The sequence below is a fragment of the Cyrtonyx montezumae genome, unplaced genomic scaffold, assembly GCF_038088225.1.
Source record: "Cyrtonyx montezumae isolate F1298 unplaced genomic scaffold, pur_monq_1.0 scaffold_21, whole genome shotgun sequence".
Taxonomy (NCBI): Eukaryota; Metazoa; Chordata; class Aves; order Galliformes; family Odontophoridae; genus Cyrtonyx; species Cyrtonyx montezumae.
The window spans coordinates 2,977,022-3,001,040 of NW_027071948.1; the positions used below are offsets into that span (position 1 = coordinate 2,977,022).

The 24,019-nt window shown below is 48.6% G+C and overlaps 1 protein-coding gene across 3 annotated transcripts in view; it reads right to left on the reverse strand.

Moving 5' to 3' along the window:
* Positions 1 to 24,019, reverse strand: part of RERE (arginine-glutamic acid dipeptide repeats) — a 161,411-nt gene that overhangs the window by 103,785 nt on the left and 33,607 nt on the right. For 2 of the 3 annotated variants that reach the window (XM_065737992.1, XM_065737990.1), the window contains exon 2: positions 6,524 to 6,994. In XM_065737992.1, coding sequence (XP_065594064.1) covers positions 6,524 to 6,848 — 325 coding nt within the window. In that variant the 5' untranslated portion in view covers positions 6,849 to 6,994. Of the gene's footprint in view, positions 1 to 6,523; positions 6,995 to 20,764; positions 20,882 to 24,019 lie in introns of those variants that run through there. The other variant, XM_065737991.1, reaches the window with a different exon arrangement.

The window sequence follows — 24,019 nt, forward strand, 5'->3', positions numbered from 1 at the left end:
CACGTCAGCTCAGCTTCTCCTCGGCACACCCTAACATCCCTCTGCAACAGCCTGCAAAGCCCAGGAACACAACCTGGCTGCACCCGCGGGCACAGCAAACCCTGACTCAGTGCAGGAAGAGAGGCACACCTGGCTGCCAAGGGCAAAAAAAAACAAAGATGACATCCCCTTCGGATGCCTGCAGAGCAATCCAGGCCGTGCAGATAAGAAAACAAGTTAATTCAGGTGTAAAGCAATGCTGCAAGAGATAGAAACTGGAAGAATGCCAGAAGGGGAACAGTTATGGATGCGTCCGCATTAGCCACTCAAAGCTCACCATAAAATGCAATTACTTGCATTTACCAGAGATCCAAACCACAGATGCATCATTTTGAAGAAGAGCTCTGTGGACCAGGTGACAAAGGAAAGCTGTGCATCGTTTCCCAAAGGCAACTGTGCCCACAAAAACACCTAACGTGGGTCAACAGCAGTCACTCCCTACCTGACTGCACTGCCACGTGCTGCTGCACCGACCACAGACTTGTGCAGCGCCTGAGCTCTGCAGAGTGTGCACAGACCTGGGTAACATCAGCCAACTCCCAGCACTACTGCTCCGGCTGCTTTGGGACTGAGCATCTCTTACAACTCTGATGTCCCATTTCTCCAAGAGAAGCAGCTGGAAGTCTTGAAGTCACAGATCAGAGATGCCCACTGGGCCCTGAATGGTTACTGATCAGCAGTGTAACAGAGCAGTGCATCTCTGTATGCCCTCCTGCCTTCAGCCAGCTCTGAAATTCCAGACAGTTACCAGTACCTCATCCTAGGAAGGGCTTCACAACACAGGCATATTTCAGACACGTACCATTAATACTTGTCTTTACTAACACTCAGTGCTTTCCACTTCAGAAAGACCAACAAACCCCAAACTGACTACAAACAACTTCCCATACATTTCTCCATTTAAACTCACTTCAGTGAGTGTCCACAGAGGTTGCTCAACAGCAATACATAATCCCATGAGCACTGACTTTCCAACAAATACCAGCTTCCCCACTGCAAGGACAACAGAGAGCAAGAAACCCCATGTTCCCTGCACAGTCAGTGGGCCTTGCTGCCTGTCTCCATTTGCTTTCTATCCATCCCATGTTGTGTAAAACCTCCCACTGGAGGCAAAGGATTTCTGTGACACATGGCAGGGAGTCATTACGCCTTCGGGCTCGTGACACTCACCAGATGTGCCCTGATTCTGAAGGGTTACTTTAATATTCCCACACTGAAAGCTGCTTTTAAAATTAGAGCTGGCATACATGGATTTAAAGATCTTTCGGTTAAAAAAAAATAAAACAACAGCACAAAACAATCTCTCTGAGCACAGGAGCCTTTATCAGCTTAAACACAGCAGCTTGCGTTGCAGCCATCTCCACAATTAATCCTGTTGGGTTTCAGCTAATGAGAGCACTCGTGCCATCCAAGCACAACGCCCTGCAGCACACACTTCCAGGAGGTTCCTTGAAAGCCACTGGGGCAAGGCATCAGCACAGCCCTGCTCCCAGCTCCGCCACCCCAGCAGTTCTCTGGGTTGCACACCCCCCCCCCCCTCCTCGCTTCGCTCTCTGGATATTCTACATGAGAGTCGTGTGTGCTGAAAGATGATGCTCCAGACGTGCAGTCACTGTTATACACAGTGTGAAATAAGACAGGGCTGGGCAGGCACCAAGTTCCACAAGTCCGTGCATCTCCTGCCAGCAGCTAGCAGGGGAGGCAGCAGGTCCAGGGAAGCAGTACTTTCTGCAGCCACCCAGCATGCTGCAGCCATGCTCCACGTGTGCCTGTCCCTCCTGCTCTATCTCCATTAACACTCTGATGAGGAAGGGAGCCTTCCTCCACAAGCACCCAGGCAGCCCTGCCCCGCCAGCACCAAAAAAAAAAAAGCAAGAAATGAAAAGGAAAACCTCAACTCTTTCTCAGTGCTCTAAACACAGGTTACCAAACAAAGGTCAGCGATGGAAAACAGACCTCACAACTGCAGCAACGCCGTGGGCACAGTGGTTTAATGCCAGGCACAGAAATGCAACGAGAAACGCACCGTGAATGCGACATCCGTGGTTTCAGCTAGAAAAATATTGCTGCTGACAGGTCGGGAGCTGTGCAGTTGCCTCTCTTCCCCCGTATGGATGACAGCAAACAAATTGCCGTGCTGATCTCGCACTGTCACTTCCTGCTGAGCAGATTTCAAGCAATGCTGCTCGCTCCCCGGCAGAGCAGCACACGTCGAGCCCTGCTCTGCAATAAATGGCTCGAGCAATTTACTGTGCTCATTTGAGGCTCACAGGAGTATTCCTGATGCCTGGACTGTAGTTCTTATTTGGCAAATGATTTTATTATAAACTGGTATCATAGCGAATCCATTTTCTTTAAAGGGTTTCTGCTGCTGTTTAATGGACTGTCAGTATAATTTAGATTTCATCTATTTAAACTCATTCAAGCCTGGCTCCTGATTGTACAATAAATGGAACATATTTCTATTCAACAAAATTAATGACAGTTAATTGCAGTCTGCAGTCCCCAGTTTTATAAAGGCGACCGCTCCGCAGCTCAGGCTGCAGCACCTCCCACACCAGTGAATTCCTCCCAGGCCACAATGAAAGCGAACAGGGCTGTAGGTGCTCAGATTTGGGGATCCTCCCACCCGAGAATGGGCTTTCTTCCACTGAGCACATGAAAAGGGAGGAAGGGAGCCAGCCATTAACAGTGCAGCCTGCTCCACGAAGGCCCCAAATCAAAGCGCACCGCTGAGAAGAGTCATTGCACTGCATTTCTTCCTGCTAAGTGTAAAATCCCAATTTTACAATTCCACAGGGGAAAAAAAAAAAATAAAATCATCGTCTTTTCCAACTTTTTAACTGATCTAAAAAAGACTTGCCAGAACTTCAAGGTTCTTCGGAAAGATGCATATTCATAACCTATCTATTTTTGTACGTGAATTCTGGCGTGCCCACCTCTCTCAGCTGGTAAAGCTGTCAGAATAAATAGGAGGCAGCACCTGGAAGGCTGACAAGCAGCCGAGCCATGTCACACAGGAGCCAGTCACTGTCAAGGAGCGAGCCAAATCCCCACGCTGCCATCCCGACCCAAATCCCGCGGAGCAGCTCTGCACAAAGCACTTTCCTCCCCCTCCCTCTGTTTACTCCGTTACAAAGCCGGCTGGTTGTCTGACAAAGCTGATGGGGGATTCCAGATTAAAACAACTATGTCAGCAATTTCCTCAGTTACAGCAATGCCAAACATGCAGGGAACAATTCACAAGACGTCGAGCCAGGAGCAAAACAAAGCTTGGGAATGGGGAGGCCTGAAGAGCTGCTGGCAGGCCGCGGTGGGAGGGGGGCAGCCCTGTCCCACCTGATCCAGCAGCTGGAAGTGGTGTTGGCCACGCTGGAGCTCAGCACCAGGGATGCACACCAGCCCCCAAACGTGACCCCGGTGCTGTGACAGCACAACAACCCCACGGCGTGGGCTCGGTGCCCGGCAGCTGACACGGACCACGCACTCCCTTTGGAAAAGGGCCAAACAGACTGTAAAGGCAGAGTGTATCCGGGTGAAAACAGAATTCCCTTGGATACATTTGGTGACGATGGAGCAGCGCTATTCTGAAACAGTATCTGATGCGCAAATTCAGCCGCCTCCCGCAACTCACGGAGTCAGGGACACAAAGGCAGGCAAATCCCGGCATCACCCCGACCTGCAGCTCCAGTAAAGTCCATACACAGCTCAAGTCCTATTTTCCAGCAGCGATATCTGAACCACCCCCAGCATCAGGCTGCACCCAGCAGAAACATCCCACGGAGCAGCCTGGAACACCTATGGCACACACACACACAGGTGCTTGTGCTCTTACACAGCCACGACACGAGAGGAGGGGTGAGCACTCAGGCACTGCTGACACCGACTCCGTACAGACTGCACTACTCACACTGAACCTCAACTCATCTCTGCAACATGAGCACCTTTCTTACCGTGACAGTCACGGTGACAAGAGCAGGGTGAGAACTGTGAGGATGATGAAAACATGGGATGTGAAAAGAGCTGGAAGGGAGGCAGTGGAAATGGAGGGGATAGATGGGGAAGTGGGCCAGCAGCCTCCAGGACAGGTCCGTGTGACTGCCAACACAGGCGAGGAGATTAACTGCATAGTGCCATCTCTAAGCTCTACTCCAATTCAGATGCTGTGCCTATGTTCATTACGTCTGTGCAAATTAGTAAGAATGGTATTCACACAGTAACACAGCAGCATAATCTGTTTGGAATAAAAATATATCCAAGGATCTTGATTATCTATTTATTTGCAGTTACTATTACTCAAATACAGATGCTGAGCTTAGCACAAAGGAAATCAAGTGTTGGATTAACTGCTGCACAGCAGAGGGAGATTGCAACAGAGGGCTTCAACGGCACAAAACAGACCCACAGCATTCCTCCTGATCACATCACAGTGTTTCAGAGACAGAATCAGACAAATGGAAAAGACTTCCTTCCCCTGAAGCCCAGAAGATGTAAGCTGGAGACAGCTATCTGTTCTGCACGCACCTTTAACATCCATCTCTCTAATCCTTTTTTTGCTGTGTGACTCTCACTGATTTAAATTCTCTTAATCTCTCTCAAATTGCATTCAATTTATACCCTTAGTTACATACACATCTCCCTATAAATAACCTCCCAGCCAGGAGATGTAAGATTGTCTTCTGCAATATGTACTATCATTCTTTTAGAATATACGTTACGCACTGAAGTGTGAATGCAGAAGCTTGCTCCTGTTAGGAAGCTGTATTTTATATTTAAAAAAAAAAAGTATTAAAGGACTCACACAGGACCATTATGGCCTCATCCTTGCCCGACCCTTCCAGCACCACACTGACCAAGCAGTGCTCACACTGCTCCTGCAGTCCAGCACATGAAGCAGGTGTCAATCTTAAAGCACAAAGAGGCAATGGGGCAAACAATGAGAGCTATCTGCTCCTCCCTCCTTCCACAACTCCCTCAAAGGTGCAAGCTGTGCCTCCTGCTGCCCTGCAAATACACCTCCAGCTGAGTGCTGCTGCACCCAGCCCTGCAGCTCCTAACAAAGCACTAATCCTCCTCCAATCTGCTACAGAAGGAAACTGAGAGCACTGTGATTTTCCATCTTAATTTTACGCCAAGTCTTCCCGCGATGAAAGCCAGCATATCGCATTGTGCTGCTGGGCCCACACAACAGCTGTTCCTAACATACTCATATTTTTTCATCCTCTGACACTGAAAATAAGATTGCTCCAAAGCCAATCCTTCGGCAGGCTCCCTACTGCTTCTGCTCAAGCAGCAGACACCACTCAGCTACAAGCTCTGATGGAGAGGAAAAGACCATTTCCAACAGTTCTGAAGACGCCACTGAAGCATTTCAAAAAGGTAAGCTGTTCTGACCAGCACTGATCATTCTGTGTGGAAGCAAACTACAATTTCCACACCGAAGCACAGCCAGCCCTATGTCAGCACCCACCTGCAGCACATACAAGGGCCACTTCAGAGCATTTACAGCAGCCACACCTGGATAGAGCATTTCAACCACTTACATTACCCATACAATGACATTCTGGTACTTGAGATATGCAGCACCTCATAGAAAAATCAGACAAGCTTTTACCTCTGTAGTTTCCATGGTTTTTATTTGGAATTCATCTGATTTGCTCCAGCAGCATTACTACACCACAGCCATCATTCCACAAAGAGCAATATAAAACTGGCACAGCCCCTAAACCAGCACTCTGAACAGTACAGTCCTAGATGATATTCCTCGTGGTGAAACAAACAACTGCAATTAACTACTAAAACACAGCACAAATGAATAACCTTTCCAGTTTCATTTTGAGGAAGGAGTTTGCTGGCAGCAGCCACAGGTTACACCTTGAAACCTCACGTGAACTCTGCAGGAATTGAATGGCACCAATCCAAGACATCCAGAGCATCCTGCAAGCTTCTCACTGCTGTCCTCATACCCGGACTCCTGCTGACACCAGAGGCTTTGCTCAGTACACACGCTGCTGTGCACAGGCCTAACTACTGAAATGAGATCTTAACTCACCTGATTTACACTTCAAGGAAAAGACAAGGATCTCAACAAATACAATGGATTTGCAGAACAACTTAGAACTGGGGAAAGATGCCACATCCAACCTTCAGCTCAGACCATGTCTACTTTCAAATTCAGGCCAAGGTGCACAGTGCGTGGTCCAGTTCTATTTTTAAATTCTTGGACAGACAACCCATACAAAACACAGATAATGAAGTAAAAAAGGGAAAAAATGGTGGCTCATTTTTATAGCAAAACCTCACATGATGGGATATTAGGACACGCAGCCAGAAAGCCTTGCATGTGTACCCATAACTGCCTCCAATGGAAACGTGGCAACCTGCCCCATACAACCACAGCCTGGAGCAGGAGCGAGCACAGCATGCTGCAGCCAGCTAACTGCACAAAGATTTGCAAAGGAAGAGTAACACAGGAACCTCTTACCTCCAGGCCTGTACACCACGTCATCCTCCGTGATGAAAGATGTGATTTCACCGTTGTCCGTTCTCTCGTATCGGGATTTCTTCTTGGGTGGTTTCTTTTTGCTTTTCTTTGTGGACTCCTCTGTGGTGGCACTGTTGTTGTCATTGTCCTCGTCTTCGCTGTGGTCGCTCTCTGCATAATTCTTGGCACCTCCTTCCAACGTGCAGCTCCGCCGAGGACGCGAGTTCTCGCTCTCCCTCACCTTGTCTCTCTTGTCTCGCTCCTTGTCCCGGTCTCTATCCCTGTCCTTCTCTTTGTCTTTGTCTTTCTCTTTGTCCGCTGTCATGATTCGCCACGTGCCTTCTTCTGTCCTCTCACGGCTGGGCCTCCGTGAAAGGTAGACAGTGAGCCTGGGCTTCAGTCTTCTGAATTTCTCACTCAAATCCAGGAAAAATTCAACCACTCCAACAACCCCAGCGTTTTAAAAAGGTTCTTGAAGGAGGAAAGGGGAGGAAAGAGGGGAAAAAGCCCGTGTTAATATTCAACATTCTTTCCATTTCTGAGAATTAAAACAAAAAGAAACGCACGCCCCAAAGTTATTTCATAGAGAAAACACAACACTGCAAATCAAATACAGGACAGTCCTTTCAAGCACTTGTGGAAACGAGAGCTCCACCCACCTTCCCCAAACCAGAGCTAGTGGTTTTACAACCAAGCTGCAACCCAGAGAGTACAGGAATTAATGAACTGAAAATAAAACACGCAGCACTTAGAAAATTTGCTTCTCCACATATTATGCTTGCTTTACCACTAACAGGGACGGGGAGGTGGATTTTATAAGCCACCAGCTTCACACACACACAGTTTCCTGCTGAGGAATAGAATGGCAAGAGATAATCCTATGCTTTTACCTCCTTGATCATTTAATCAATACTCTTAACATCAACTGAATTGTATTTTTTCCTTCAGTGCAAGCCTAGAGTAAGCAAGCCTGGATTAGCTGTTGCAGGAGAACTGGAAAGCCTCACTGTGCGGGCCAGGATCCCCGCAGCACAGCCAGGCACACAGAGGAGCTGCCCACCCAGCTGCCCCCACATCCTGCAGCCATCCCCTGCAGACACTGCTGCCCTGCCTCTGCCAAACTGAAGGCCAAAAAGCACTGGCCCTGTGCAGCCATGCCCCGTTAATTCTTTTCATTCAAAATGGAGTTTCCTTCAAACGCCCTCTGTGGCTCGGATCAAAACGACCGCGACTGAATTCTGCACGCTACACCTCACAGCAACAGCCAGCAGCACTTTCTGTCTCTGGAGAGGCTTCTAGCAGCTTAGATATCTATCTTCCCATGGTTATCAATCCAGGGTAAGAGCTGAGCAACCCAACGTTCTCCTTTACAGAGGAAAAAAAAAAAATCAAGCAAGAACAAGCAGAGAAGCACTCAAAACACTTCTCACCTCTTCAGAAAAGACACCTGATACTCTCTACAAGAGAATGCAGCAAGTCACACAAGCTGCATCTTGCAATTACGTTTGTCCTCCTGAAGCCTCCGTTACTCCTCAAAGGACTTCAAGCTGCTATCTTAAAGCACAACTCAGTCCCATTTACTACCATATTTTTTAATCGTAAAAACACAGCAGCTGTAACTCAAATTTGCGTACTAATTGTGTACTAACCCCATCTCATCAGCACCCAACACCACTGTGAATGACTGCATGTGAAGAGGGCTACAGCACAAAGCACAGCCACCAAATGGGGCTAAACACCTGCACATGAAGGGTATGGAAGCACACTGAGGAAAGCAAAGGACTGCTTTGATTTTAAGAAGGCAGTGAAGCTGTGTATCTGAAGTCTCCTCAGTGTGATGTAAATCCCAGCCTGGCCCTACTGACTACTGCTTCCAGCAATGGAAACAGCCACAGAGACAAATTGCTCTTACTGATATAGTTCAGGCTGGAGCTTGAATCTCTCGGGCATTTCCTGAATGAACCAATCATCCAGGTAAGAAACGATTCTATTTGCTTTCCTCCTCACAGCAGCAGCCATCGTTCCACTAACACACAGGGGAACCCAGTGCAGCTCCAGGAGAGACAGCCACAGTGAACCTGTCAATTGCCAGGGAAGTTGCAGGTATAGCAATAGCAACAGTCCACAGAGACTCAATAAGAAATGTCTTCAATTTCTAGAGGTTAGGAAACTCTCCTCAACAGCAAGCTTGAAGAGTTGCCGTGTTACTTCCCCAACCCTTTACTGTTGTTACAACATAATTAGAGAGCAAATAAGCATTTATTTGGAATGAAAACAAATTACTTCCCCAGGGCTATCTAAAATTCCAAGCAGTGGTGGTGTTTCAACCTATGTACAGGGGATCTCTCTTGGACACTAGAAGCTGAAGGATACAGGGTACCCCAAAGTTTCACTCAGGGCTTCCATGGATGGGTAAGAGCCAGCTGCTTGGGGCCGCTCTCAAACACCCACTCCAGCTCACAAGGACACAACTCCTGAGTTAAGGATAAAGCCAAGTATCTGAATCCGAACAAAGAAAGACATTCTCTTTTTAGAGCCTTTCTGTATGGGAACTGTTGAATCACAGCCTGAACCACTGATGGATCACCTGAGGTGAGCACTGAGTCCATCACAGGAGCACAGGTGAAGGCAATGCACCTGTGTGACCAGAGGGGTGGAGTCTGACTGTCCTAGACCCCATTTAAGGGCTGAGCACCACTGGGGAAGGATCTCTTTCTGGAGATCACTCCTTTAGAGATTCCTACTGTGAGCCTAGGACACGAGTGAGCATTTTCCTTTTATTTTGACTGTCTCTTTCCATCACGATAATCTTTCTAACTATACCATCTGTAAAATATCTCCACTACAACACTACCTGGCATTATTCATTCTGTTAACCATACACTTTCCCACCGCTTCGCATCGTACCTGTTATACTCCTCATCCTTTGTCATATGACAACTACCCTCTCCAGTTACTAAAACTAGAATGTTGTTTACAGATTAATCTGGGAAAGCATAAACAACAGAAGGAAGACAAGAGTCACGGTGCCAGTCCTTTTGTTCTCAGTGACATCAAGAATGAGGGAGAAATAAACCCAGAGCTGATGGTAACTGACAGATCATTCATCCGTATTAACTCAGCTGCATCTTGAAACATCCCGAGGTCTTTCTCAGAGCCTTGAAATCTCAAGGAACCAGGAGGAGTTGCACAATGAATCCTGATCGAGCAGCCACCACTGCACTGCCAGCTGCTCCTGCTCAACTTGGTTTGGAAAGTAAATTTCAACTGAATCACTTTACCAAACGGAGCGTGCACTAGGTTGCCAGAACAGCAGAGAAAAAAGCTTCTCTGAGCTATCACTAATTAAGCCATTATTACCACACAAAATATTCAATAATCTTTCATTCAAGCGACGATCCAAACGTGCTTTAAAGATTCCTTGATATATTTTTCCCTCTCCAGTGCAATACAGCACATATACATCCATGAACAACTGCACAGCATTACTGCCAGAGCAGCTCTGAGAAACAGGGCCAGCTCTGGGCACCGAGCTGCTGCCTCGGCCCAACCACGGGCAGCTCTGTGCTTATTTTGTCTGCACCTGGAAACCATCACCAGAGCTAACAGCACGCACTGCAGCTGTCTGCACGTTCATACCAGCTAAGAGGTTTAAATACCTGAAGGGTCAGGTTTTGAAGATCATGTGAAAGCAAGTCCACCAGAAATGCCATGAGGCCAGAACAGGGAGGCAGCCAACCAGGCACAGTAACCAAGATCATGAGAAGAGCTCCTTTTCGCCCTTGTAGCACGCCAGGCAGATAAATCTTTTGACAAGACTTGCTTGCTGACACGTTAGCAGCCTCCATAAACACAACAGGACCATTCTTCTCTGAGTTTTCAGTCTCATGTTGTGAGATAGAAAGGCACTGTATTCCACAAATAACAGATTAAAGGGAGTGTGCACTGCAACTGCTGAATGTCAGGTCCTTCCAAAGAGTTTTTCCCATTTTTACACACAGGAAGAATTTCAGAAGCTTATAAACCTCTCTGTAGTGCAAAGGACTACACGACAAGGAACAGTGCATAAAGACTCCCCTGTACACTGGTAAGGTATGAAGAGCTGCTTTAAGAAAACCTTCAAGGTCCTTGGTGAGAAGGGAGCCTAACAGCACTGGGGAGATGAAGTCTCAGCTCATCAGATGAAGCACAGTGCTGAGCTGTGAGCATCCAAACACAGCTCCAGAGTCACACATCGGACGTGCACCCTCCTGCCTCAAACACCCAAGAGCTGCCTGCACACAGCTCTGCCTTCCCAAGATCTCACCCCTGAGGACAGAGCTAATTAACAGCACCACGGGCTGACCTCCTTGCCAACGCATGCAATTTAACCTTTCTGTTCCAGAAAAGGCTCAGAGCATCTGTTATCAGCTTTCCCCCACATTCTTCCCCTATCTTCTATTTGCTGTTGAAAATGGGAGTAGCAGACATTCAGGTGACCAAGTATTTTAGGAGCTCAATGCACTAACAACATGGTGAGCATCAAGCTAATTCTCTTCCTGCTTTTCTCTCCATCCCAAAACAACTTTAAAGTTACTCACCAACTAACAGAAGATGCAACTAAGAGATGTTTTTTCTGCTGGAAGTAATTGGGAAAGGGTCAGCACTGAACAATTACTTAACACTTCAAGCAGAATTCTGACTCACCTGCATCACGTATCTATCAACTACAAACACTAGAGCAAAATCAGTAAACATTATTCCCAGAACACCTGCCCTTCAGGTCACACCACTACCACAGCCCAAACCACCATGCTCCCCTTCAGCAGAACACACCCAGCCACAATCCCTGCAGCCAGCCTCAGCACAGCACTACCAGCCCAGGCAGCCACCAGCACTGACCAGCACAGGGCAGGGCTCCTCATGCCCAGGGGCCAGCAGCCTTCCAGAGGCAGGTTTACCTCAAGCTTTCCTGAAAGCTCTTGGAAGCCTCTCTTCAATGAATGACTTGCCTCAGAGCAGTGGTCCCCCTCATCTCCCTTGCTGTGCTTGGTGCTTGCACAAACACAGCTCTGAACACTTGGCCCAGTGATGGTCATTATGAGTTCCATGTTTACAGTTCAGAGCTCTTTTGAGCCATCTAAACGTGCATGATTAAAAGCATGTTTGTTCAGTGGAACTGCTCTCCACTTGCCATCCCATCAGCACACAGCAAAGCACAGGCCTCCCCAGCTGCAGCTCACAGCTGAGACACTGCCACCTCCAAAGGAAAGGCAGAAACCCACCACGTTCCTCATGCCAGACCACAACCTTATGTTTTCCCCTCGCTTTCTACCCAGCTGGACCCAAGAAAAACAAGCAGCTACCTACCCACCATGAGAGGCCCTAAACTCAGTGAGGAGTAAGAACAAAACTCAACAGCTCTGAGCACAGAGGCAGGCTGAAAAGCCATGGATAAAATGTGGGGTGCAATTATCAGCTATCACCTCCCCCCAGAACTGCTGCCCCATCTTCACAACAGTGGCCTGTGAAGAGTTTTCTGGGAACACCTAATTTTGGGTGCTTCCATAAAAGCAATGTAATCCCAAATATACACGGCGACTTGAGTGCAGCATCATACAAGTCAACAGCCTTAGAAAGTTTCTGTACAACCAGCAACAACTTCCCAGTCAGTCAGCTGCAGCTCTAGCTGCCCAGAACCCCTGGGCGACTTCAGAGGGTGCTCTAATGGCCTCTCCAGTTGTAATTAGTGGCACAGAACAAGGAGCAGCAGACAGTAAACACAACGCCAGGGATTACTTCCTTGTCTCTGAAGTCAGTCAGGCTCATGTAAATGATTACCACAATATAGGTCTGAGTAACACAAAGCAGCAGTCCCATAGCGTCACTTACCAAGTTGAGACTTGTTAAAGCGTTCCTACAGAGCAAGGCAGCTCCCTGCTGCAGTGGGCTGTGGGGGAGGAAGGCCCACGGGGCTGTACAGAGCTGCTACTGCAGTGAGAGCTGTTATCCAGGGAGCATCACGTCGCCTGGAGCCGAGACAACATCTGTACTACGAGGTTGCTTAACGATATTTAAAAACCAAAGTTAACAATCATGTTGTGACACACAGATTTATTTATTTTTAATATCGTAGTTTTATCAGCCCCAGTGACTTCACTTGCCTTCCAACAACCACATCAAGGCAGCAGTGGGCCAGAGGACAGCTGCTCAGCCAACCGAGCACAAATAACAAGAGACAGCAAGCGAGAGGCAGGAGGAAAGCTCAGGCCAGCAGCAGCCAACCTCACATGCACCAACAGCTCCTGCCAGTATACCACGTACCACCAGAGATCCATTTGCTGAGAGAGGTACAGGAAGAAGAGAACAGATTTACAGAAGTAAAAAGGGAGAGCCTGGAGCCATTCACGTGGATTCCTTGCGAGGCAAGTCAATGGCAAAACAAAGATCTGTAATACACACAGTCGATGGAAAAATACAAACACAACGTCCATCCCGTGTTTTAGTTTGGTGCCTCCACCACATCTAACAACCATCTATCGTCATTCTCAGTACATACAGCTATGCCTTTGCTCTACAGGTTTTTTCTTCCTAAATGTCTGCCCTTTTACACAAGCCTTTCATCTTCTAGACAGCCTCAAAAATATCTTCATTTAAAGCACTCAAACTAAAACTGGATCGGGTTATTTTTGGGAAACCCTTTCTTTGAGCAGCAAACAAAGGCCCAGGTCCTGCTCTTCAGCCACATCAGCTGCTCCATTTAACTCCACACAACTGCTGACTTGAATTACCTATAATGGAAGGATAACTGCAGGGTGGGCTCCGGGGTGACCAGACATGGCCACCAACACAGCCATAATTAAAGCAACTTCCAGCTACAGGAAGCAGCGCCCTGAGAGCAGCAGACACACAAGGCTGAAGCCACACCACCAAATTTCACAACAGTGGAAATGCAAAGAAACGCTGCTCTCCCAGCCTCATACCCAGGGAAAGCGGTGCAGAGTTATCAAAGAGAGCAATGGGCATTCACAAGCCCTAGTTTTGCTGTCTGCTGCTTTAACATGCTTTCACATAAGCAGTAAAAGGAATATTTCTGCCAGGAGAAAGTGCTTTCCAAGCTGGGCCTTGCTTCCTTTGAGGAGCAGCTTGCTCAGAGTGACACAGCAGGCAGCACAGCTCTGTCCCACAAAGCCTCTCCCCAGCACAGAAGCCCCGTTGTAATCAGCAGATTAAGTGTGCTTACTGGTGTGTGAAACACCAACTTGATCTCTGTCTCTCGTTAGAGGCTGTCTACAGCAACTGGTCAGCAGATTCTTCATAATTTCGTAATGCTTACCAACTGCAATGTGTTAAATTACGTCTCACTTCCTTTATTGCATGTACAGGATACAGTTAACAAGTGCCCAGTATTTAAAGCAGCAAAACCTCACTGGTGGCAGTGCGACCGGTGGTGCTCACTCTCCAGCTCTGGGCAGAGGGATACTGTCCCAAGAGCAAACACCGCTGTGCAAAAAGAAGGGGAAAAAAAGAGGAGACACAAACTGGGGGAAGCACACGTGCAGTCCCAACCCACATGGTGAGACCCTGGGTGCAGGAGAACCGAGGCTGGCAGTATTGGAGCTCACACCCAACACATGTGACCCCCAAACCTGCTCAGATACCAACACACCCAGCATGCTGAGGCTGCACACAGACCTGGCAGATCTGTTACAACCCGTCTGCAGACCAAGACCTCGTGCATAGAGCCATATCACAGCAAAATTTATTATCCCATGTCCCTGACTTTATCTTCTTGCCTCTCCCAATAGCAAGGACTTGAATCACCCCCGTAACATTAAGGCATGCTTCCCTCATTCAACACACAACATTGTGCAATCGTGATTATTTCACTTGAATCAGAGAGGGGCAGTTTCCTCCCACACCATCATCAGCAAAGGCTGAACATTCAAGATAACAAGTGGTGGTGAACAGCTCGTTAGGAAACAGATCACCTCCTTATGTTGTAAGATTTTAGCACAAGACAGGAGGCACACAAATCCCACAGACCATCTCAACTAACAGCAAGGGAAATGAGAAGATGTAGCTTGTTTTAACATGGGACCATCAAGCAGAACAGGTGAGCAGACAGGAAACACATCTATGGTCATTTTCAGAATATAAGTCTAAATCTCTACTAATTATTAACCTCTACTGCAACTCTCCTGGTCCAGCTGCCAGCAGCAATGAATGCCAGATTTCTATTTATTCCCTGGGATCCAATACAACTTCTCCTTGCAAGCCAGTGGATGTTTTTTTCCCTCTGGTCCCATTCACTTCTTTCAAAGACAGTGAGCAAGCTTCCCTTTTCTTTATCTGTTTTCCTCCTTAAAATACATCCTTCACATCTAGGCAGCATAAAATGTAACAGAAATCCACTCACGTTGCTGCTCGTGGCCACCGGTTTCTCTCATCAGCTCTGAAGATGGTTGAACCCCCCAGTTCAGAGCTCTGCCCTTCCCAACCTCCTGCAGTCTCTCCTCGCTCCACCACGGATTGCATCGGCTGTCAGCCACTGCTAATAAATCCACTTAAAGGCAGTTCATAACTGGCTGCGTCTTTCATGAGGAAAGGGAAGAAAATATTAAGAAATGCTCCAAATGATTAGCCTGCCTCTAATCTAAACCAAGAGGAAGTGTTTTAAGGCTGCATGAAATAACTTCTGACTTCAGTCACGCTTTAGACATTAATTTCCACTTCCAGTACTCTCAGTGCAGACTCTTAACTATTGTACGACTGAAGCGATGGCATCTAACGTAACAGGATGAGGCAATATAGTTGGATTAATGTATTTAGATCTGATCTTGTAAGCTGCTGAGCACGGTGATTTGCAAAATTAGACCATAAACCATCAAGTGTCAAACAAGTGATGCAAAGCGTTATTAAGCCGCACCAGAAGCGTGCTGGCCACGCTCACCTCGCAGCACTGCCATCTCACATGGCACACGCTGTCCTCCACATCCCTCCTCCCAGATATCCCTGTCCCTCCCGCACTCAGACACTCTCCCCAAAGTAGGAGAGCAGTTTGGGGCCCAATTAAACACACTGGGCATGTCAGCCATCAGCCTGCTTTCTCCAGCAGTCCTGCAGCCTCTCCCTTGAGATAACTTACACAGCTTAGGTGAGATTTATTACCCGCTGACGAGCTCTTAACATATGCTGAATTATGATCTGGCCTCTGAATCAGAATGAACTCTGGTACAAGCAGGTATTTCAAAAGGCGACTGCGCTGAATAAGGAGCACGAAACAAGTTTTCCAGCACAGTGTTTCAGTATCGAATTGCATTGGTAGGCCACGAACCTCCTACAAAAGCTGTGTTAGACACTGAGTTTTGAAGAAAAAAAATGACACCAGTGTTCATGGAGCATGTCTGGCCCCGCTGGAGTTTCCTCAAGCTGTAAGCTACCCACGAGAGCAACGCAAAAAACACATTGCAGAATCTCATGCTTAATGTTTTCAATGGCTATTTCAGCTGTGTCAGCAGCCCTGAGCACTGCAGGAGCCAGGACAGGCAGCCCTGCACCTGGGAACCGCCCCAGGACACGCAGGCAGGGCAGCACCCCGAGGCACACCATCCCCAGTCCTGCTTTGCAGACCACAGCTGCACTTATTTCTCACATTAACAGTATTTTAATCACAAGTTCCACCACTCATAACTCTGCTCCAGAACACACCTCACAGCCCTCAGCAGCAGCACCCGAGGTGAAGCATTACCAGGAACTGAGAAACCTCACCCAAACCTATCCAAGCAGATGGCATAATTTGTTTGTTTTTTTTTTTAATGCTCTTTAGCATTTACAGCTGGAAGTGACAAATATCTAACGTGCTTTGAATATGCAAATTATAGGAACAACACAAAAGAGGACAATGTAATTTCTTTTAAAGACAGGCAGTCATAATGTTGAAACAGACTGCAACCAATTTTCATACACTATTCATAATTACTTTATTACACTGTGAAAGGGTAATCAGTTTCCAAATGATCTAATAACCTTGGGCTGCTCTTAACTCTTTTATATCAGTCTTAACTACAAACACAGGCTAGGTCTCCAGCTCGAAGGCAATTACAGCGATCTAATATTAAACATGCAGGGCAGTGATGCTCTTCCTCTCGCGCTCTCACACGAGCCAGCATACGAGATTACCTAAGAGCATTCAATTAATAAGCAGGAACTGCTATATAGAAAAATCCATTCCCAGCTCTAATCTCAAAGGAATAGCTTTATTATCAGGAAAGGGGAAATCTGGTTTTTGGCTCCTTTGTTAGATTTCAATAGGAAACGGAGCAAATACAGTATGTTTTGACTGCCTGTATCACGGGAATTCTACGGGGATCTGTTACTGTGGCACACCTAAGGACGGGGGCTTTTTTCCACCCCATAAGTGCCTGAGTTGTGCTGACTGACGCCACAGCTCAGTCATTCCCATAGCAATGTGTGATTTCACTCCCTGCTGAGGCCACGTCCAGTCACCAGGCACTCGCTAAACCTGAGAACCCTCAGAGCACAGCAAACCACAGCTCCCTGAGCTCCCAGGCCCCGTGCACAGCACCTGGGGAGGGCAGCAGCAGCCACAGAGCCTCCAAGGGCAGAGGAAGTGGCATGTTGGTTCTGTCGGAGGTAAACAGATTAATTGCGCAGGCTGATTAGATTAGGAGGCTGAAACCTCCACACGGGGAACACGAAGCTCCAACATCATGTTTATGTTACTGCTATCGTTTTACCACCCAGATAAACGAGGGGTGGCAGAGCAACGCGCTGTGCTACACAGCGGCTGAACCCTGCACTTCCTCCAGCCCCAAACAGCCACCAGAACAGGCCCCACCTTCTACAACCAGATCAGCGCACCCACAAAACCCACCATGCCACCCACCCAATGCCTTTCATCCTGCACACGCAGAACATAAGCTTATCGGGCTCCAGATGCTGCAGAAACACTTACTGTGTATTAACAGGATCTCAGCTTTATCTCAATAACAAGTCGTTTTCATCTCTCTAAATAAGCTCAAGAAGAAAACGCTGCTGAAGCTGAAGCACCTTGGGTTTTGCACGTTTCAAGAAGATGCAAATCAGTGCCTGAGACAAAGCCTGTACCAAACCAGTGTGGCAGACACAAGGACTCGCACCCCCAGCCCGGCAGGTCTGAGCACACCTTTACCCATCAAACAGCACTTCAATTAAGTCGTTTTAAAAGGGAGTCAGGAAAATCTGCCAATACCCACCATCTAGAAACACTGCCACATCCCAAGGCTGCTTTCACACTGCATTCCTATCTCTGAATTAAATCCACTTCCAGAGAAACCCAAGCAGGCCAAAAGTTGCTATGAATTCCCCAAGCACACATTTAGAATCAAAAGTATTGCCACCATTTACTCGTGCTTTAGCTAACATTACGAAAACACACATTTCTAACCTGCCTGTTGGACAATAACACATGCTTACAATTAGGAGCAAACATACACATCACAACCAAGTTTGATTCCAGTAGCAAAGTGTTCATGCAGTCACAAAGGTCTTTTCTTGGCAAAACTTGATATAACTTTCCTGGGGAAGGCCAGCTGGCTTCAATTATTTACATCTGTCAGTGCTATTCGTTCACACCTTGCATCCAAGGGTCAGAACTCCAACCAATACACCAGGCAAAGCCCAGGATAAATATTACTTTTGTCCTTTCTTCTGCAAAGAATTCCAGCTTTGTTAGGAGGGTTTAAGTACAGAAAAGACATATCCCTCTGATCCATTTAGAGAGGATTCATAAACAAAGCTAACTAGCTTATAGGAAGCTTCTCATGGTGCCTATCCTCTGTTACTTCATCCAGCCTGACACATCAATAGCTGTTCAATGTTCCCATAAATCAGTAGCAGCACTTACTGACCCGAGCCTTACATCACAGGTTAGACACAACTTCTGCTTCCTGAGCACCTGAGCTGGGGAGCTGCTTCTGCTTTCAGCCTGCTGCACTCAACCAAACCACAGTTGAGACTTGTTTAACTAAATAGCAGCAAGTCAGAAAGAAGTTCTGCTTCTAAGCTAGCTGCCCCTGGCCCCACGGCAGGGATAGCAATGGCCAGCTCAAAATAAGGCCAACAGCTGGGGCATGTAACAAGCCCAGCCACATTTAATCCGTTCATCTGTCGGAGGCTATAGACTAATGCTGCACAGAAACATCCTTAATTTGAAAATCCCTTGGGGAAAAACAGCATTTCAAGTACAATGATCATCAACATGTATCTATTTCTGCACCCTCTGTCTCAGTAATTGCTTGGTTTGTTTTTCAACCAGAAGACCTCAGGTGAAGTGCTACGTGAGCACTGCGTACCAAACAGACTGCAGAAACATTGGCTTTCACAATTTCCCAATCCCATTTTTCTCCTCTTGGAGCATATGTAGCATCAGCACAACTTCTCTCTATCTGCTGAAGAAGCCCCAGAATGGGGAAACATCAGCACACACACACTGACCTAAGAGACAGGGCAGCCCTATAAAGCCACGTGCTCAAAGAGCACATCCCTCTGCAAGAGCATCTTCATCAAAGCCTGCAGCACCCCATGCCCCAGACAGCTGCTTTCTGCAGCTACAAACCCCAAGTGTACCTAGCACCAGCAGTTAGTAGGGGCTCGTGGCATGGGATTTCTGGACTAGAAGCTGTGCACCAGGCTGGATTTGCAGTCAGTGCTGATTTGGTGGGGATGTGCACTCTGTTCACCTGCTACACGTGACCCTTTCGATTTCAGCAGCAGGAAGACTGTCCTCAAGTGCCAGCAAGGAATGGCTTTGTTCTACAGAGCCTTTCTGCAAGTGTTGAATACAACTCTAAGTGCTCCACCCACACAGAGGTCCATCCCTGTGGCAGTAACTCACAGCACAAACCATCAGCATCAGCTGGGACCTCTGGGCTGTGCATACAGGTTGGGGAAGGCTATGTTACCTAAAAACAAAGCCTTTGGATTAGTTCAGTAACAAATAGCTTATTCTCTTCCCTTTCCCACACACGAAATCAAAACAAAAGCCCTCTCTGAGATGCACTACTAACCACTCACATCAGCAAACAGAAGTCCCACCTCATCACCTCTATGTATATAAGAGAAGAGCAAAGGCACTGAGAGAGGCACCGAGAGATCCCCCGGTGGTAACATCACACAGTGAATGCCAGCAGAACAGCTGCGTGCAGCACTGTGTTAATTACAATTAAGAGCTCATCTACTTCACAGAGAAGCGACTCACCAGGGCACAGCCACACGACGCAACCCCCGAACCCAGGGCTGCAGCATCGCAGAGCTACGGGGCTGTCCATGGCACAGCCACGGCTATTTTAAGTAAAACAAAGCACTATCAACTCTCACACACACACACAAAGGAAGCGGGAGGATAGATGACGTCAGCCCTCGCCTCAATTCATAAATCCCAACCGCAAGAAAAGATAAATTCTTAACTGCCTTTCTCTGGAAAGCTGCTCACACGCAGCCCGAGTGCTGCTGCTCCCCGGCAGTGGGGGGGAACGGTGGAGCCCTCACGGAGCAGCCAGATCCAACAGCTCCCAGCCACCTTCTGCTGCTCCTGCAGGGATTGATAAAAATAGTTGAAACGCTGCTAAATTACGGGGCTGGAAACGCAAATAAGGGCTTTTCAACGCCGCTCCCACACGGTTTCTCAACTTGCTGCTAAGCGCCTGAAGTGTCTGTCTTGTGATATTTCCTAAGTCCTGAAAAACACCGTCGTCTGTAAGAAGAAGAAAAAAAAAACCTGACAAAAATGCCGAGCTGGCTGTGTGTCTGGAACTAATTGCCTGCAGATTAATGGCTTTACGTTGGAATAGCGCTCCTCTGTCTGCCGGGCTTTAAGTCCTGTTTACTTCCAGCTCTGAGCTCCCAGAAGAAACACGGCCGATTTCTGCCCAGCGCTGGGCTCCAGCACAGCCTGGGTCCCCTCGCAGGTGTGGGGGATGCAGGGAGCAGCGTGGGGAGCTCGGGCTGCGCTGCTCCAAAGGCGCTCCATCCCGACCAGCCTCTATCTCCTTATCTCACCTGCTCCAAGTAAGGAATTAAACACAGCGCATCCGTTTATTTACAACACAGAAGTGAAGCGAAAGGGTCCCGAACCACTCGGGCCACCGAGAGTCGGCTCAACTTTCCCCTTAGGGAAAAAACAACACCCGGACAACAGCACAGCCCCCAGCGGGAAGGAGCCCCGACGGTCCCCCCCCTCCCCCGTGCCCCGGCACTCACCCGCTGGCGGCGGCCGCTCCCGCGGAGCCGAGGTGCGAACAAAAGGAGGCCCCTCCGCCGGCTGCCCGGCGTGCAGGCAGCTGTGCCGGGAGCGGAGAGGCGGCGGAGCGAGCCTCGTCCCCCCGGGCCCGCCGCCACCCGCCCGGCAGCGGCAGGAGGCGGGCACGGAGCGCGGCCCGGCGGGCGGCGAGGGGGAAAACCCGGCGCGGAGCGCGGCGCGGCACGGCACGGCGCGGCTGCCCTCGGGGCCGCCGGCGGAAGGACGGCGGGGTTTGCTCGGGCCAAACCCCTTCGCCTTCATCATCGTGCACTTAATTGGCCTTTCTGGTTTTTAATAGGGGGTGTTTACCTGAGGCCGTGCGGCGCGGCACGTGAGGTGAGCGCTGCGGTCGGGCCGGCACGGTGCCTGTGCTGCATGCAGAGCCGGACACGGCACACAGTACACAGCACACAGCACACGCTTCTGCCCCACGCAGCAAATCCACGTGAAGACCTTACCAATAAATAAAGCGCTGCTCATAGAATAGCGAGTTCACACAGCACCCTCAAACACAGCTGATTTCTCCCAAATGCTATTTATTTGCTGTTGCGTTTCCCACCACAGCACAAGCAGAGGTCCCACCTGACACTGGTCACAACCGATCCGTGCCACCTTGCAGGGGATGGACGCAAACAGAAGCGTCGCACAGCACAAACTGCTCCCACAGCACCCATCGCAAAGCCAGCCCCAGCTGGAGGAGCTGCCTCGGGATCAGCTCCAGCACCGAGGAGCTGCAAACCTGCCCAGGCTGAAATCCAACACTCGGGTCAGCACAAAGCAACCACACGGCATCAATCCTCACTGCAATTTTCTAATCAAACGTGGCCTGGCATCCGGCAAGCCACCTTAGGAACTGACTGCCCTGGGACTCCCCACGACTTCCAGAAGAGCTTCCCAGCAGAAAGTTCATTCAGGCCAAGCTTCATTTACTTACAAAAAACACCACTTGACAGGATTTATTAAAACCACCTTATCACTTTAGGACAGAGCTCCCTGCCACGCTGAACCACCACTCCCAGGAACGTGTTGGCAAAGGGCACTGAAAACACAGAAACCTGTGGAATTTGTGCATCCCATTGCAATGCATGCTGCTGGGCAGTGGGAAGAGCATGGAAGAACCAGAAAGCACTGCCTGCAGAGCCAGGTGACCAACGTGGGGCTTTGGCAGTGAGGTTGCTGGCAGCAGAGCCATCTGAAGTCCCATCTGGTTATATGCAGCACATGGGAGGTTCTGGAGTGAATGCAACTGCTCCAACATCCATCACTGCCATCGGGAGCAACCCAGTTGCACTGATCAGCCTTCCTCCGAGGCATGTCACCTGCCCCCATTCCACAGTGCAAAACAAAACCGTGCACTGAGTGCAGCCTCCAGCTCCATTTGCAATGGGCACTTTTCATCTTTCATCTCACCTTTGGAAAACTGGCTAAAAAAAAAAAAAATGTATTTTCTTGGTCGTGAAATACATGTTTGCTACTCACAGCATTAGAAAGTTCGAAAAGCATCTTCCATCACCAACCTTTTGTTTTTTCTTTTTCAAGTAAGGTTTTGACTCGCTGTCAGCAGCTCCCAACACACCACCTGCAGCTCTGCGGCCGCATCCGCTGCTTCTCACAGGCACTGTCCCCAAAGTGAAGCCCACCTCACACAGACACATTGGCCCAAGACGGCCACGTACCGCACTGATGGCATCACACAGCTTCAAGGTTATGCCCACCAGCAGCTCTGACAGAACTACAGACACAGAAGTACTTCACCCATCAGACATCGGCTCCAGAGGAACAGATCAAGGTCTGCCAGTTATGTATATACTCAAAACAGACTGAATGAGATTAGACTGACAGAACAGGTAAGTCATTTTCTCTTTAAACGAGACACCCAGGACAAGGAGGTCCCACAAACACTTGCCAGCAGCTCACTGGGGCCATCCAGCCCACTGCTTTGAAGCAGGTTCAAGTACACCACCTGCCTTGCACAAACTGTACCCAAGCAATATAATAAGTTAAATTCATTTGAAGAACACATGGCGACGTGATCGTGACAAATGCTTTCTAACAGCTAATACAGCATCACTTCCCAGCTTAGACAAGCAGCAAGCGTCACACATTAAACCCCTGCTAAGCCAAACCTGTTTTTAAAAGGAGACTTAAAGCTGTTCTCAGCTTCACGTAAATCAAACTCTCCCTTCAGGTTTGGCAATGGTGGAGGGAAAAGGAAGGGAATAGGTTCAAGGAGAACCAGCTAACAGCACTGCACTGCCACAGCTCTGCTTCTCTTCTGTCACTTAATTACAGTCCTCAGCACAAGTTTCCCCACCGCCACTGGCACACATTCCCAGCCAGAACAGCAAGGCACTTCAGTCAAGTAAGAAGCCTCAAGAAGGTGGTTTAGGCTTGGAAATCAGCCAGACAACTCCTCGAGGGCAACGGTCACCTGGAGGCTCCCATGCAGAAGCAGCTCCTGCCTGCTCGCACCCTATGCTACATGCTTTTCCTCCCATTTTCCTTTTTTTTCTTCAGCAGTGACTCGGCTGCAGCAGCTCCAGGTATGAGGGTGCTTTTCCACACTACCCTAAAGCCACCTCTAAGAGGAAGTTCAGTGTTAACGCTACCATTGCTTCAGCACAATCCAAAGGCCAGCATTCATTCTGTAATCCAAACCAAAGGAAAATGTAAACTCTGCAGAGCTGAACGCAGTGTCTTGTCCCCTCCCTCCCCACACACATCTCCAGCAGGCAACAGAGGCACCTGAGAGCTACTTTAACCTACTTTGTAAATGCTGTAACTTCGATCCGCCATTTTCCTAACGGTTCCAGATCTCCCCAACGGAATGTGTACTCTTTCTGGGCCACAAAACCCTCAGAGTTTCGGGGAGGCCCCGAGGTGGTTTTGTTATACTCCTCTTTATGCAGCACCAAACACAGGCCCCACTGAAGCGAACTAGTTCCTACTCTGCCACACATTTTAGGGTTCAAAAGCTCCTATTTCTGCTCTGTACTTACATGGCGCTCCTATTTCAGAAGACCTCACATCCACCTGCTGGGCTTTAGGAATCCTAAAATCCACTGAAACCAGCACTAAAATCCACCCCCAGGTCAGCACCGGGGGCAGGAGGACCCCACCAACACATCCACACCACCCCCAGCCCCAAGCACCCCAACCGTCATCCCACAGCTGCTCCAACTGCCACCACCATCCCCTGGGCAGCCGGTAACAGC